The sequence below is a fragment of the Mesocricetus auratus genome, unplaced genomic scaffold (genome assembly GCF_017639785.1).
Source record: "Mesocricetus auratus isolate SY011 unplaced genomic scaffold, BCM_Maur_2.0 Super-Scaffold_100027, whole genome shotgun sequence".
NCBI classification, from domain to species: domain Eukaryota; kingdom Metazoa; phylum Chordata; class Mammalia; order Rodentia; family Cricetidae; genus Mesocricetus; species Mesocricetus auratus.
Window position 1 is genome coordinate 3,812,666 of NW_024429208.1, and position 12,260 is coordinate 3,824,925.

The window sequence follows — 12,260 nt, forward strand, 5'->3', positions numbered from 1 at the left end:
TTCTCAAATGGGTTTTGTTTCGACAGCGCATCTCCCTCTGACACAGCCCATGGTTTATTTATCTTGTTTATCATCTGTCTCTCCATTAGAATAAAAACTCCATGAGGATGCGGGCTCTTTCGTCGCCCATCATCCACAAGAGCAGGCCCAGGCAGTCCACCGGTCAGCCTAGCACTTGCTCAGTGACGCCCCTGGTAGGTCAGGGGTGCGGCGCGCCGAGAGGCAGGGATGGAAGCGGCTGTGCAGGGTTAGTCCAGCACGGTGAACCCCAGGGCAGTCAGACGCCTGTGTGAGACCTCGGGGGTCCTCCTCCAGCTCGGCTCTCCGGAGGGAACGCAGTGCAGCCCCCCACGACCACTGCGGGCTGCACCCTACTAAGGCTACAGCCCTGGCCCTTCGGCCCTTCCAATCCACTCTCGGGCACATCCATCGCACGTCCACAGACGTGGGGGCAGCTTCTGAACACCAGTCCGTAGGCCCCTCCAGCTAGGCTCTTGGCTCTTCCAGATGTGGCCGGAGAACTGGGCCGGTGGCCACAGCTGTCTGGAGTTCAGGGGCCTAGCATCTGGCCCCAGAGCCAGCAGGCACTGCCTCCACCCCATAGCACCACCTTCTGCAGGCTCCGCCTCCCCAGGCCCCACCCCTACAGTCTCCACCTTCTGCAGGCTCCGCCTCCCCAGGCCCCACCCCTACAGTCCCCACCCCTACCCTACAGTCTCCACCTTCTGCAGGCTCCGCCTCCCCAGGCCCCACCCTACAGCCTCCACCTTCTGCAGGCTCCGCCTCCCCAGGCCCCACCCCTACAGTCTCCACCTTCTGCAGGCTCCGCCTCCCCAGGCCCCACCCCTACAATCTCCACCTTCTGCAGGCTCCGCCTCCCCAGGCCCCTCCCCTACAGTCCCCACTTTCTACGGGCTCCGCCTCCCAGGCCCCACCACGGGGCGCATGCTCACTGGTGCACTTCTTGATGTGGCTTCCCTTCTTGAGCGCATGGCGGCTCAACTTGCAGTGGAAGTTGTCCTCCCAAAACTCGGCAAACCAGATGTTGCGCCTGTTGTTGTCCAGCGTGCGGCTGGAGAAGTATCGGTCGAACCCTGGCAGGGAACGAGGGTGTCAGGGCCTCCTCCCTCCCCTCCCCACACACACCCAGACATGGAGACAACCAGGGCCAGGACATCCTCTCATCCTCTGACCTGGGGCCCCAGGCAGCTAAAAACAAAAACAAAACCAAACCACGGAGTAATTTTATGCCATGCAAAATGAAAAACGCTGGGTTAGGTCCCAGGGGAGTGCACGTAATTTAGGACCGCAGACTGCGTGGCAGAGATGCCCAGTCCGGGCACATGGAGGAAACCTGGCCAGAGGAGACAGGGGGTCACTTAGACAAACAGCAAGACTAGGCCCTGCACTTGCCCCTCAGTCTAGAACATTCCACTGCTGACAAATGCCACCGGCTCCTCGGGCCCTCTGCAAGATGTTCCCTTCCTAAACAGGCAATCCGGCCTCGGGGCGGGCGCTAGTAGCGCAGTGTCCTTTCCTCCCGCCCAGAGACTCTGGGAAGCTCACCCCGTGGTGGTCCAAACGGAGGTTAGGGGACCGTCTAAGCTGCGGGGGACAGAGGGAGATGAAGTCTGGCCTATGGGGGGGGGCCTGAGTAACTCTTCGTTGTGTGGACTATTACGGGATGTTTAATAGCGTGTCTGACCTCCACCCACTAGACTCCAGGGTTATCACCCACCTACTGTGACAACCGATGGTATCTCCACAGGAGAACCAGTGGCCAGTTATGATGGCCACGCCTTTCATCCCAGCACTAGGGCGGCAGAGGCAGGTGGATCTCTGTGAGTCCAAGGCCAGCCTGGTCTAGACAGTGAGTTCCAGGAGAGCCAGGATTACTTAGTGAGACCCTGTCTCAAAAATCAAAACATAACAAATGAGAGCTAGTGTCCTTAAAATGTCCCCAGTGTCCCAGAAAGAAAGGGTACTTAAAGTTTTGGGTTCGAATCCCAGCTCTGTGACTCATTGGCAGAGCAGCTGGGAGGCCAAACGAGGACCTGGCTGGGGCCACATCTCCTGGCTCGGTGTGGCTGAGGTGACGTGGAATTTTCCACTGCCTGTGCTGGCTGGGACTCAAGGTGAAGAGAGGACACTCTGTGTGACCTTCAGCAAGCCAGGAAAAGCCGGGAGAAGGGGCTGGCTCCTGCGGTCCTTCCCAGGGAAAGCCGGGAGAAGGGGCTGGCTCCTGCGGTCCTTCCCAGGCCGGCCAACGCAACGGTGGTTTTCACTGCATACAACACAGGCAGCAAGAAGGCCCTGGGAGCCATCTCCCCCTGGTGAGACCGAGTCCTGCCACGTCAGGCTATCACCGGGAACACTGACAGAAAAGCTCACACCCTGCAAGACTCTGGCCAGAGTTTATTCCTGCCCAAGACGACTATGGCCAAGGCAGAGAGGAAGGAGGCGAGACGGAACAGGGTGCCCGGTCCTGGCTGTTGGTCCTGAGCTGGCCACGGCCAAACATGCTGCCACTCAGACCTGGCCCTGCAGAGCTGTCCCCAAGGCAGGCAAAGGGTCCCAGATAGGAGAGGGTGGGGCTGGGCAGGTAAGGGACACGTTCATGACCACATGCCTTGCTTATGCCACGAGAGGGACACTTCCAGGTCTGCACCCCAGTTCCGTCGTGCTGGGGGCCTCCGCATGCAGGAGGTCACGGGCAGATGAAGAGGCAAGACCAGCCAGTCAGGGGACAGAAGAGGATGGAAATGGGCCGTAAGCCATGCGGAGGGCCATCATCCCCACCTGCTAGGCCTACCTCGTACAGACATCCTCTTGGGGAGGATGGTGACAGCACCCTCAGCCACCTCCTCAAGGCGCAGCACAGGAGTGCTCTTGGAGCCCCAGCTGTCAGAGCCCATCCAGAAGAAGTGTCCTGTCTGGTTGGCCCTGCGTGCTGCCTCCAGGACCCTCCTGTGGAGACACAGCAGCCCAGCCCACACATGTATGGCTACCCTGCTGCCCCCACCCTCCACGCCTATCTCCCAGGCCGCATCTGGGCCCTCCATCCATATTCTTCAGCCCAGAACCCGCGGCTGCCCCTGCTCCCAGTCACAACGGATGCCCCATGCACGCCTGTCCCCCCACAGCCTGTGCCCATCCCCAGGTCACCCCTGAGTCCCTTGCAGCTGACTCAAGGCTCACAGTCGCCTCTGCCAGTGCTCCCGACACATAGCTCCCCATCTCTTTGGCCAATGCCTATCCACATGTCTACAGTGACCTTCCGCCTGCATCTGGCCCTGCAAAGACCACCCATATCTCCCCAAATCTGCATCTGCCCCACTTGGGTTCCAGATGACATCTGCGAACCCCTGTACTCTCAGAAGCGTGCTCCCCGGGCAACGGGCCACCCCACAGCAACGTCATCCTTCACATGGGTACCACCAGGACACCCGCCCATCCACCCCCTCCTATGCCAGAAGTCAGAGCCTTCCTCAGCTGCCCCGGCCCAGGGTGGGGCCTCCAGTGCTCTTAGCCCTAACCCTCTCTTCCAGGCAGGGACCTTGACCACAGGGCCGAGGGGACCACACGGCGCTGCACTGGTCTTGAACTGGGTGGCCCTCAAGCCCAGCTCTTAAGAGGGGAGAAGAGAAAGGGGTAGGAGTCCCTTGAACCCACTTCCCCTGGAGAGGAGTAGGAGACTCTCATGTGGAGGACAGGGACCCCATGGACTGTCGCTGTCCTTCCCTGGTGAGGAGTAGGTGCAGATCTGGGGCCCCAGGGGTGCTAGGCCTAGGCAGACTGAAGTCTAGGGGGGAAGCAGGGACTGGACTTCTAGAGAGAAAATCTCTGCAAGCCCCAGAGCCTGCCGCCAAGTCAGCCCATGCTCACCCTGGATCCCTGCTCTCATCTCTCTGCCAGCTCCTGGCCCCTTAGCAGGCCACCACCGGTACCTTGAGCCACCGCTAATGGTAGATGGGGCGGGCGCACAGGGAGCCACAGCCACAACCCTGTTAATGCTTCCTGCATCTGAGAAGCCAAATGGGGAGAGCTACCATCCCCCACGCCCAGCCGTCACCTGCCTTTATTTTTACCTCGGTCCACTTCTGAAAACACAGTGGATTTCCAGAAACAGCCTGCCTCCCGCCAGGGGGCCCACGGGGCTCAACAGCGCCCCATCCCGCCCCTCCCCTAGGGACAAGGACGCAGACCTTAGCCCTTCTCCCCAGCGGGAGGCTTATCTGAGCTAGGGTGCCCCAAGTGGACCGCACAGCTGGGTCTGCCTCTAGGGGTGTGAGAGAGGAGCCGGGGGCCCAAGGGGACCCAGAGGAGCCTGCAGCCGCTAAGCAACCAATCCGAGAGCGTGGGGAGCTCTGGTGCAAATGTCTGGGGGACCTGCGCGCCTTAAGGAGGCTCATGCTGCCTCTGCGCCCTGGAGGGCGCCCACGTGAGACCACATCTGCTCGGCACCCCTGCTTGAGTGGGCCCTCTCTCCTCCTCCCTGCATTGTCCCCGGGGCTTCTGTATTTGCAACTGAGGACCCGGGGCAGGGGTCAGGAAGGGTTGAAAGAGAGAAGCGGGCCAGTGTTGGTCTCAGAGGGTCCCAGGGAGAGGGTCTGCGAAGGCAGGCCCGCTCCTCTCCCCCCCCCCCCTCCGCCCCAGTTCTGCTCAGGTGCAGGGCTCTCACAGGCTTCAAGTGAGCAGCAGGAGGCAAGGTCTGCGGGGATTGTCCACAGAGGGCCCTTGTGACCTGTGACCCCTGTGCGGGAGTGAAGGACATACAGAGGGACTGGCAGGGTCTCTACAGTCCTTGTACTCAGAGCCACCAGAGTCTGGGGGCCTCGGAAGGAACCAGACGACCAGAGCGAGAACACACCTGAACCCTGTGCCCCGAGCTCACCACAAACAGAGGTAGGGGCTGAGCTGCGGCCTACAGCCACCACCGAGCACCCTCCAGGCGCTCTCCACGGCTTTGAGCACCTCCCTGCGTCTGGCCCTCAAACCCTACTGGACAGGAATCGCTTGTTTTAGCAAAGGAGCTCATAAGATTAAGGGACTTGGCTGAGGTCGCCCCTCCAGCAGGTGAACTAGAACGGTGCGGTGTGGCCTCAAGTCCACGATGTAGCGGCCTTTCCCCTGAGGACGGCCCTGCTTGCCGTCCTTGGCTGGCAGAGGAATGGATGCAGGACACGGAGAGGGAAGCCGGCCCGTTAGAGTAGCTGGGTCTAGCCTGGGAGCGCCAGCACTGGATTCACCCCTCGCCCCTCCCCGGCTTCCTGGAGGGTGGTCCTCGGGTGGGACGTGACTGGGCTACTGTCTGCCACGGCCCCCCTACCTGATGTCATCCTCATTGGCAAAGATGATGATGGCCCTGGCATTGGATGTTTCCAGGAGGCGCTTGATGATCTTGTCAAACTCCCCGGTCTTGGGTTCCCGAGGAATCTTCACAGACTGGGCAATGCAAACTCCTCCTGTGGAGAGGCCCCACCCATCAGCCTAAGCAGTCGAGCCTGGGCTCCCCACTTCCGCAACACACCCCAGGAGGGTCCCTCGAGTGGTCCCCGGAGCCCCCACATCATGGTGACAAACACCAGCCACAGCATGACTGCAGACCCTGGATGCGACTCTTACGTAAGCTGCACCTCAGTTTCCCTGATGGAGGCTAACTAGAGTCATGCTGCCTATTTGAAACCTTGGTGTGCGTGCGTGCGTGCGTGCATGCGTGCGTGTGTGTGTGTGTGTGTGTGGTTTTTTTTACCAGGTATTGCTGGGTAACCTCGAGGCACTCACTCAGCCTCTCTGTGTCTCAGGCCTCACATTTATAAAGTGGAGACCGGAGAGCGACCTGGTTCCCTGGCTTCTTGTGGGATCTGAGTCAGCGTGGGCAAAGCCGCCGTCTGGGGCACAGCAAGTACCTGGGAGCGTCGGCTATTTTTGTCGGTATCACCTCAGAAGGTTCTTTGAAGGATTAAATCTGAGAATAGCCACGCTGCTCACTGGTGTCCCCACACCCATGTCCATGTACCTCTTATCCCGTCTCAGAGACCCTGCATCCCAAAGTCCCGGGGGGGGGGGCGGCTGCATGTGCGGCTGCCGGGGTGGGTGAGGGGCTGCATGTGCGGCTGCCGGGGCGGGTGGGGGGCTGCATGAGTGGCTGCCGGGGTGGGGGGCTGCATGTGCGGCTGCCGGGGTGGGGTGGGGGCTGCATGTGCGGCTGCCGGGGTGGGTGGGGGGCTGCGTGTGTGGCTGCCGGGGTGGGGTGGGGGGCTGCGTGTGCGGCTGCCGGGGTGGGTGGGGGGCTGCATGTGCGGCTGCCGGGGTGGGGGGGCTGCCAGCATGGGTGGGGGGGCTGCATGAGCGGCTGCCGGGGTGGGTGGGGGGCTGCATGTGCGGCTGCCGGGGTGGGTCGGGGTGAACGGTGTCCCAGGATGCACCCCAGCTTTGCAGCCAGCGGACACCAGAGCACTTTGCAGCCAGGCAGTTCCCGCTAGCTCTTGCGACAAGCTTCCTTGGGTGAGGCCCCCCTGCCAATCACAGGTTGGTGGCCCGCCTGCACTCCTCCCATGGAGAGCAGTTGAGGAGCATCTGTGGTCACCTCTGCGGGGCAGGTGAGGAAACAAACCCAGATGGTCTGCCTGGCCCAGCCCTACCCTGCCAGGAGCTAGGGACTCTAGACAAGACCCCCGGGAACCCTGCTGGGGCTGGGGAACCATTGATGGAAAACACATGGAGCATAGCCCAGGAAGCCAGCCCCCCCCCCCCCCGCCCCATGGGACCTCTGCCCAGTCAGTGCTGCACCAAACAGCATCCTCCCCGGGGCCAGGCCTATCCCTTAAATCATGGCCAATCCCGTAGCTGCTACCCTGTGTCCCCCTGGTCTTGTGTCCCCCCGGGTTCCCTCTGCACAGCCTGGTCCATCTACACAGCCGCAATGCTCCCAGTTACTAGGGACCTCTGTGTGGTGCCCACCGAGGGTGGTGGACAGGAACCACACTGGAGGCCGGGCAGGCGGAGGCTCCAGGAGGTCGCCTCACAGGAGGACACAGAGCTGAGCGTGAGAGGGCAGGAGGTGGCCTGCCAGGTAGTGGGACATCCACAGTGACAAAGCAAAGGTACTCACTGAGGGTGGCTGTTTCAGCCAGGGCACACATGTATATGCACTCACATGTATGCACACACACGTGTGCGCGCGCACACACACACGAGACAGGGAGGAGGGGGTCCTTAGGTCACTCCCACATACACAGTGAGTCTCAAACACCATCATGGGAACCGGGCCCAGGGTCTCTGGCTGGGCCTCCACCCCTTCCAGCCCGGGAGTGGCCGGCTGCCCTCACTGGCTGGCGGCGTTCTAACGATCGAAGCACTTGGCTTCTGCCAACCTGCCATATGGTCTCTCTCCAGTCGGAAAACGGGCCAATGGCGACTGTCTACTCCCCCCATCTGGGCAGACAGATGGACCAGAGGAGAGGCAGTGGGGATGGGCCACCTGGCTCGGGGGAAGCGGGAAGCAGGGAGTTTATCTCCTACAGGGAGCAAGGGGTCGGGCTAAGTCACACTCCTGGGCCGGTGCATGCTGCCCTACCTATCCCGCATGCACACGTCACGTGCCCCGCACAGAGGCTGCGGTGGCAGCGGCTCCGTTGAGGGGAATGTCAGTCACAGGAAGTGGAGTGTTGTGAGTGGTCTTGGGGGATGTGGTATTTACAGAGCCTCCAACGGAGGCTGATGGTGACTTAGCAAGGGCCTCATGAAGTCACTCTTCTGAGGAGTCCCGCTGCATGCCCAGTAGACGGATCGGGGAACCGAGGCTCTCAGAGGCAGGGTGGCCTCCCCCGGGTTATGGAGATAGGTGAGGAGCTGAGACTTAAGGTCGGGCCATCAGGCTGCGGACCGCCAGTTAGCAGGGCGAGATGGAGCGCCCGGCGTGGGAGTGTGAGCGTGTCACAGAATCACAAGAGAGCAAGTGCCCACAGCATCATGACTTCACTGCCCACAGTCAACATGGCCGCTGGGGGGTGGGGACAGAGAGCTAGCTGCCTTCCGGGGCCTGCCTTGGGGGCCATGGCTCCTGGGGTGGCAAAGCCCCCGCACCCCTGTTCCTCTCTCCTCCTTCCCCGTCACAGCCGGAGGGATCTGGTGACGCCTGAGGCCAGCACTGAGTACCCACGCTGAGCTTGGCACTGACCTCCACGAGTCTACACACCCAACCCATCTGATAGACATGGAAACTGAGGCTCAGAGCTGGCAAACAGCCTGGCCAAAGGTTCTGGAAGGTGTGGCATCGATCCTGCTCCATCAGACCAAGGTCCTGTCTCCTGAAGCGCCCCTCATCCAGAAAACCCTCCTCCCTGCCCGCCACAGCTGCCTCTGGGGAGGAGAGGCAAAGGTCCCACCGCCAAAGTCTCACCCACCGAGAGGATTGAGTGGAGACCACACACGTGTGCGTGCGCACACAGTCAGGAGTATGCACACCAGAGTGTATGTGTGCGCAGTCACACGGACTTCCCTCGTTACAGATCTCACTGCTACAGGGCGCCCGTGCCCAGCCCCTGCGCACACTGGTACTCACACTGCCTCAGAGCACTATCTCCCCTCCCCCCACTCCACTGCCCTCAGCTCCCAGTGCTCTCCAATCAAGAGTCGCTGTCCATACTGCAGCATAGAGCGATGGAAGCTGACTGACAGACAGACAGACAGACAGACAACAGTCAAACCCCAGCTCTAGGCAGACACAAGACCAGGAGGGCTAAAGGAACCTGAACTCCTACCAGGGACATGACTGCCATGTGCCAGCTGCAGACCCGTGTCCTAGCCAAGCCAGGGCCTCTCACCTAAGACATCCCCGCTTACACGCAACCCATAGGGCCAAAGACCCCTGTCCGCACCAGGAGAACAAAGGGTCCGAGGCCAGAGAGGGACTTTGCCTTACTTGGAGACACTCAGCAGCAGGGGCAAACCTCCTCCATGTGCTGTGCTGAGCACTGTCTGGTGTTCTGATGCCTGCAGCTAGGCTCCTGCCTCCTACACCTGCTCAGGCTCCTCCCACACTGCTCAGGCTCCTCCCCACCTGTTCAGGCTCCTCCACACCTGCTCAGGCTCCTCCCCACCTGCTCAGGCTCCTCCACACCTGCTCAGGCTCCTCCCCACCTGCTCAGGCTCCTCCCACACCTGCTCAGGCTCCTCCCACACCTGCTCAGGCTCCTCCCACACCTGCTTAGGCTCCTCCACACCTGCTCAGGCTCCTCCACACCTGCTCAGGCTCCTCCCCACCTGCTCAGGCTCCTCCCACACCTGCTCAGGCTCCTCCCCACCTGCTCAGGCTCCTCCCCACCTTCTCAGGCTCCTCCCCACCTGCTCAGGCTCCTCCCACACCTGCTCAGGCTCCTCCACACCTGCTCAGGCTCCTCCCACACCTGCTCAGGCTCCTCCCCACCTGCTCAGGCTCCTCCCACACCTGCTCAGGCTCCTCCCACACCTGCTCAGGCTCCTCCCACACCTGCTAAGGCTCCTCCACACATGCTCAGGCTCCTCCACACATGCTCAGGCTCCTCCCACACCTGCTCAGGCTCCTCCCACACCTGCTCAGGCTCCTCCCACACCTGCTCAGGCTCCTCCCACACCTGCTCAGGCTCCTCCCACACCTGCTCAGGCTCCTCAGTTTCTCACAGCCCAAGAAGTGGCCCTGCAGGCTCCTCCTCTCCTTCTCTTTTCCCTTTTCTGAAAAAAATGCTTTTAAATGTAAAAACAGAAAAAAAATAATGAAAAGACAAACCCTAGGAAGTCAAGTGGAAAAACCTATATTGCTGCATAATACGGTAGACTGCGGAGAGGAGAGGAAGAGAGGGTCTCCCAGGCCGTGCTAGGCTCCCTGCAGGAAGCAGTGGGAAGTCACACACGTGAACACACACACGCACACATGCACACACGCACGCACACACGCGCGCGCACATGCACACATGCACACACATGTGTGCACATGCACACACATGAACACACATGCACAAACACACGCACGCACATGCATGCACACACGTGTGCACACATGCACACATACACACGCGCGCACACACATGCACACGCACGCACACACACACCACTTTCTCTTCCTCTCCTTCCTTCATAAGCCAGGCTGTCAGCAGTCCCAAACCTGCTCCCAGAAGACAGCTGGAAAGTAGGCCCTCAGAGGGGTGGGTAGCTGACAGGGTTCTGCTGTGAAGCAAGGCGATGCCTAAATAAATGATGGAGCTCCGATCGGAGAGTTCAGGTAGCAGACCTGGGGTCTGGTACTGTTTGGGGTGGGGAACACTCCCAAGTCCGTCCGTCCGTCCCTCCACAATCTCATCTTCCCCCGAGGCTGCTCCAGCATGAGCTAGGGGTAGGGAAGAGAGAGCTGGGCTTGGCTCCCCCTGGGTCCAACACTGCACAGAGTTCCAGGTCTGGTCAGACAACAGCTCACTCGGGCCTGGCTCCCGTCACCACCCTGTCTGTTCATGCCCCAAACCTCCTCTGTCCTGCCTGCTTACACTGTACCTACTTACCCCTGGGAAGTGCACGCTGTGTTCATGTTACACACCGGCATGTGTGACATCCGTGTTGCTTGCTGTTTTCAGCTGCTACCTGAATACAGCCTCCCAGGACCCACCCCTCTGAGAACCTCTGCAGTCATCTTTTCTTGGAGCTACCAGCTTGCCCTACACGGGCTCTGGGCACCCTATGGTGCCTGGTGTCCACTTCATGAAGAGGACCGTCTGTCCCCGTGAGGCCTGGACACACGTGTAGAGATACATGCCTGTGGACAGTCCCATTCCTGCTTTCTGCTGGGTTCTCTCTCTTGGGCCAGCTCTATTCCCTCGCAGCAAACAATGGAGGGACAGGCACATGGGACACAAACAGGCAGCAGGACAGCAAGCTGACAGTGTCACTCACCTGTCCCAACAAAGCTCAGTATGAGGCAGCTGGGCCAGAGTGTGGCACCATCCCCTTCCTTGTTGCAAAGGACTCCAGCTCCTGAGGGCAGTGGGCCATCTGGGCAAAGACCTGTCGGTTCTCGGTGGACTCATGTTTGTGCACAGCGAGAACACACTCCCTGCGCTCAACACAGACGAGCAACCAGGAAGCAAAGGGAGGTGAGCCGGACTGCTTCCTACCTGTGTCCTTTGGACAGGTTACCAAGCCTCTCTGACCTCCTCCTGTAAAACCGGGAAGGACGTAAACTCCCCCTGGCGGGGCCCGTGGAGGTCACGTCTGAGAGTGTGTGTGACGGTCCACTACTGCCCACTGCAGCCACCACGCTGAGGAACATCACAGCCTACTGTGACAGGGCTGCTTGGACAGAAGCTGACATCGCTCAGTTGTGTTGGGCCCCGAGAACTCTTGGGTCCTCGGCTCTGGAGACCAGGGTCCGGGCTCGGTGTAAGCTATTCCTGAAACACGGGGCTGGGCAGTCCCAGGGCCACAGCTCAGACGCACGAGGGCTGTCCAGGGTGATGCCAGCACCGTCTCTGGAAGCCGTTAGCACCACACACGCACGCACTCAACACTCTGCTCACCGTCCCACGCGCCAGGACCTCACAGAGACACACCCACAGCTCCCCCATCCCACAGAAGAGCCGCCGCCACCACAAGGACCCACACGGGGCCACACACTCTAAGCAGGCACAGCTCGCCCGAGCCACAGCTATGCATGCTCGCACAGGAACCACACAGCAACACAAGTGTGGCCACCACTGCAGTCACAGCCTCCACACGCCACACCACAAGAGACGGGTTGAGCCCACGGGGCCACGCAGCTGAGCCTATAATGACCTCAAACGAGTACCCAAGCCCAGAGCCCTGTTCTCATACACACACAACACTCAGACACAGACGATGAACGGTCACATATACCACACATACACATGCCCCTAGCTGTTGGGGAAGTCTTATGCTAATAAAGCACTGTCTGGCCAATAGGAATCTAGATAGGTGGGGCTAGGAATCCAGGAGGATTCTGGGTAGGAGAAACACAAGAGAGTCGACATGTAACGCCATGGGTAGGAGCCCGGAACTATTCTCCGGTAAGAAACATACTTAGATTAACAATTATGGGGTAATTACTTAAGGCAGAGCTAGCCAGTAAGAGACAAACAAGGCCAACAGCTTCATAATTAATATAGCCTCCTGTGTGTTTATTTGGGACTCATGCGGATCTAGAACCAGGCTGGCGAGGCAGAGCCCAGGCGACTGGCGGGGGATAAACCAAAGCGGCTAGCAAAGGAAAAAGC

At 60.4% G+C, this 12,260-nt stretch overlaps 1 protein-coding gene across 7 annotated transcripts in view; it reads right to left on the bottom strand.

The window, feature by feature from the left end:
- The window catches only part of Grm4 (glutamate metabotropic receptor 4), an 83,948-nt gene that overhangs the window by 21,140 nt on the left and 50,548 nt on the right, over positions 1–12,260 (bottom strand). For 6 of the 7 annotated variants that reach the window (XM_040732097.1, XM_040732098.1, XM_013124367.3 and 3 more), the window contains exons 4-6: positions 5,330–5,465; positions 2,813–2,967; positions 954–1,094 (exon numbers count right to left, since the gene is read on the bottom strand). The exons of the other annotated variant lie outside the window; for it this stretch is intronic. In XM_040732097.1, the coding sequence (XP_040588031.1) occupies positions 954–1,094; positions 2,813–2,967; positions 5,330–5,465 (432 nt within the window). The remainder of the gene's footprint in view (positions 1–953; positions 1,095–2,812; positions 2,968–5,329; positions 5,466–12,260) is intronic. 7 annotated transcript variants of the gene reach the window in all.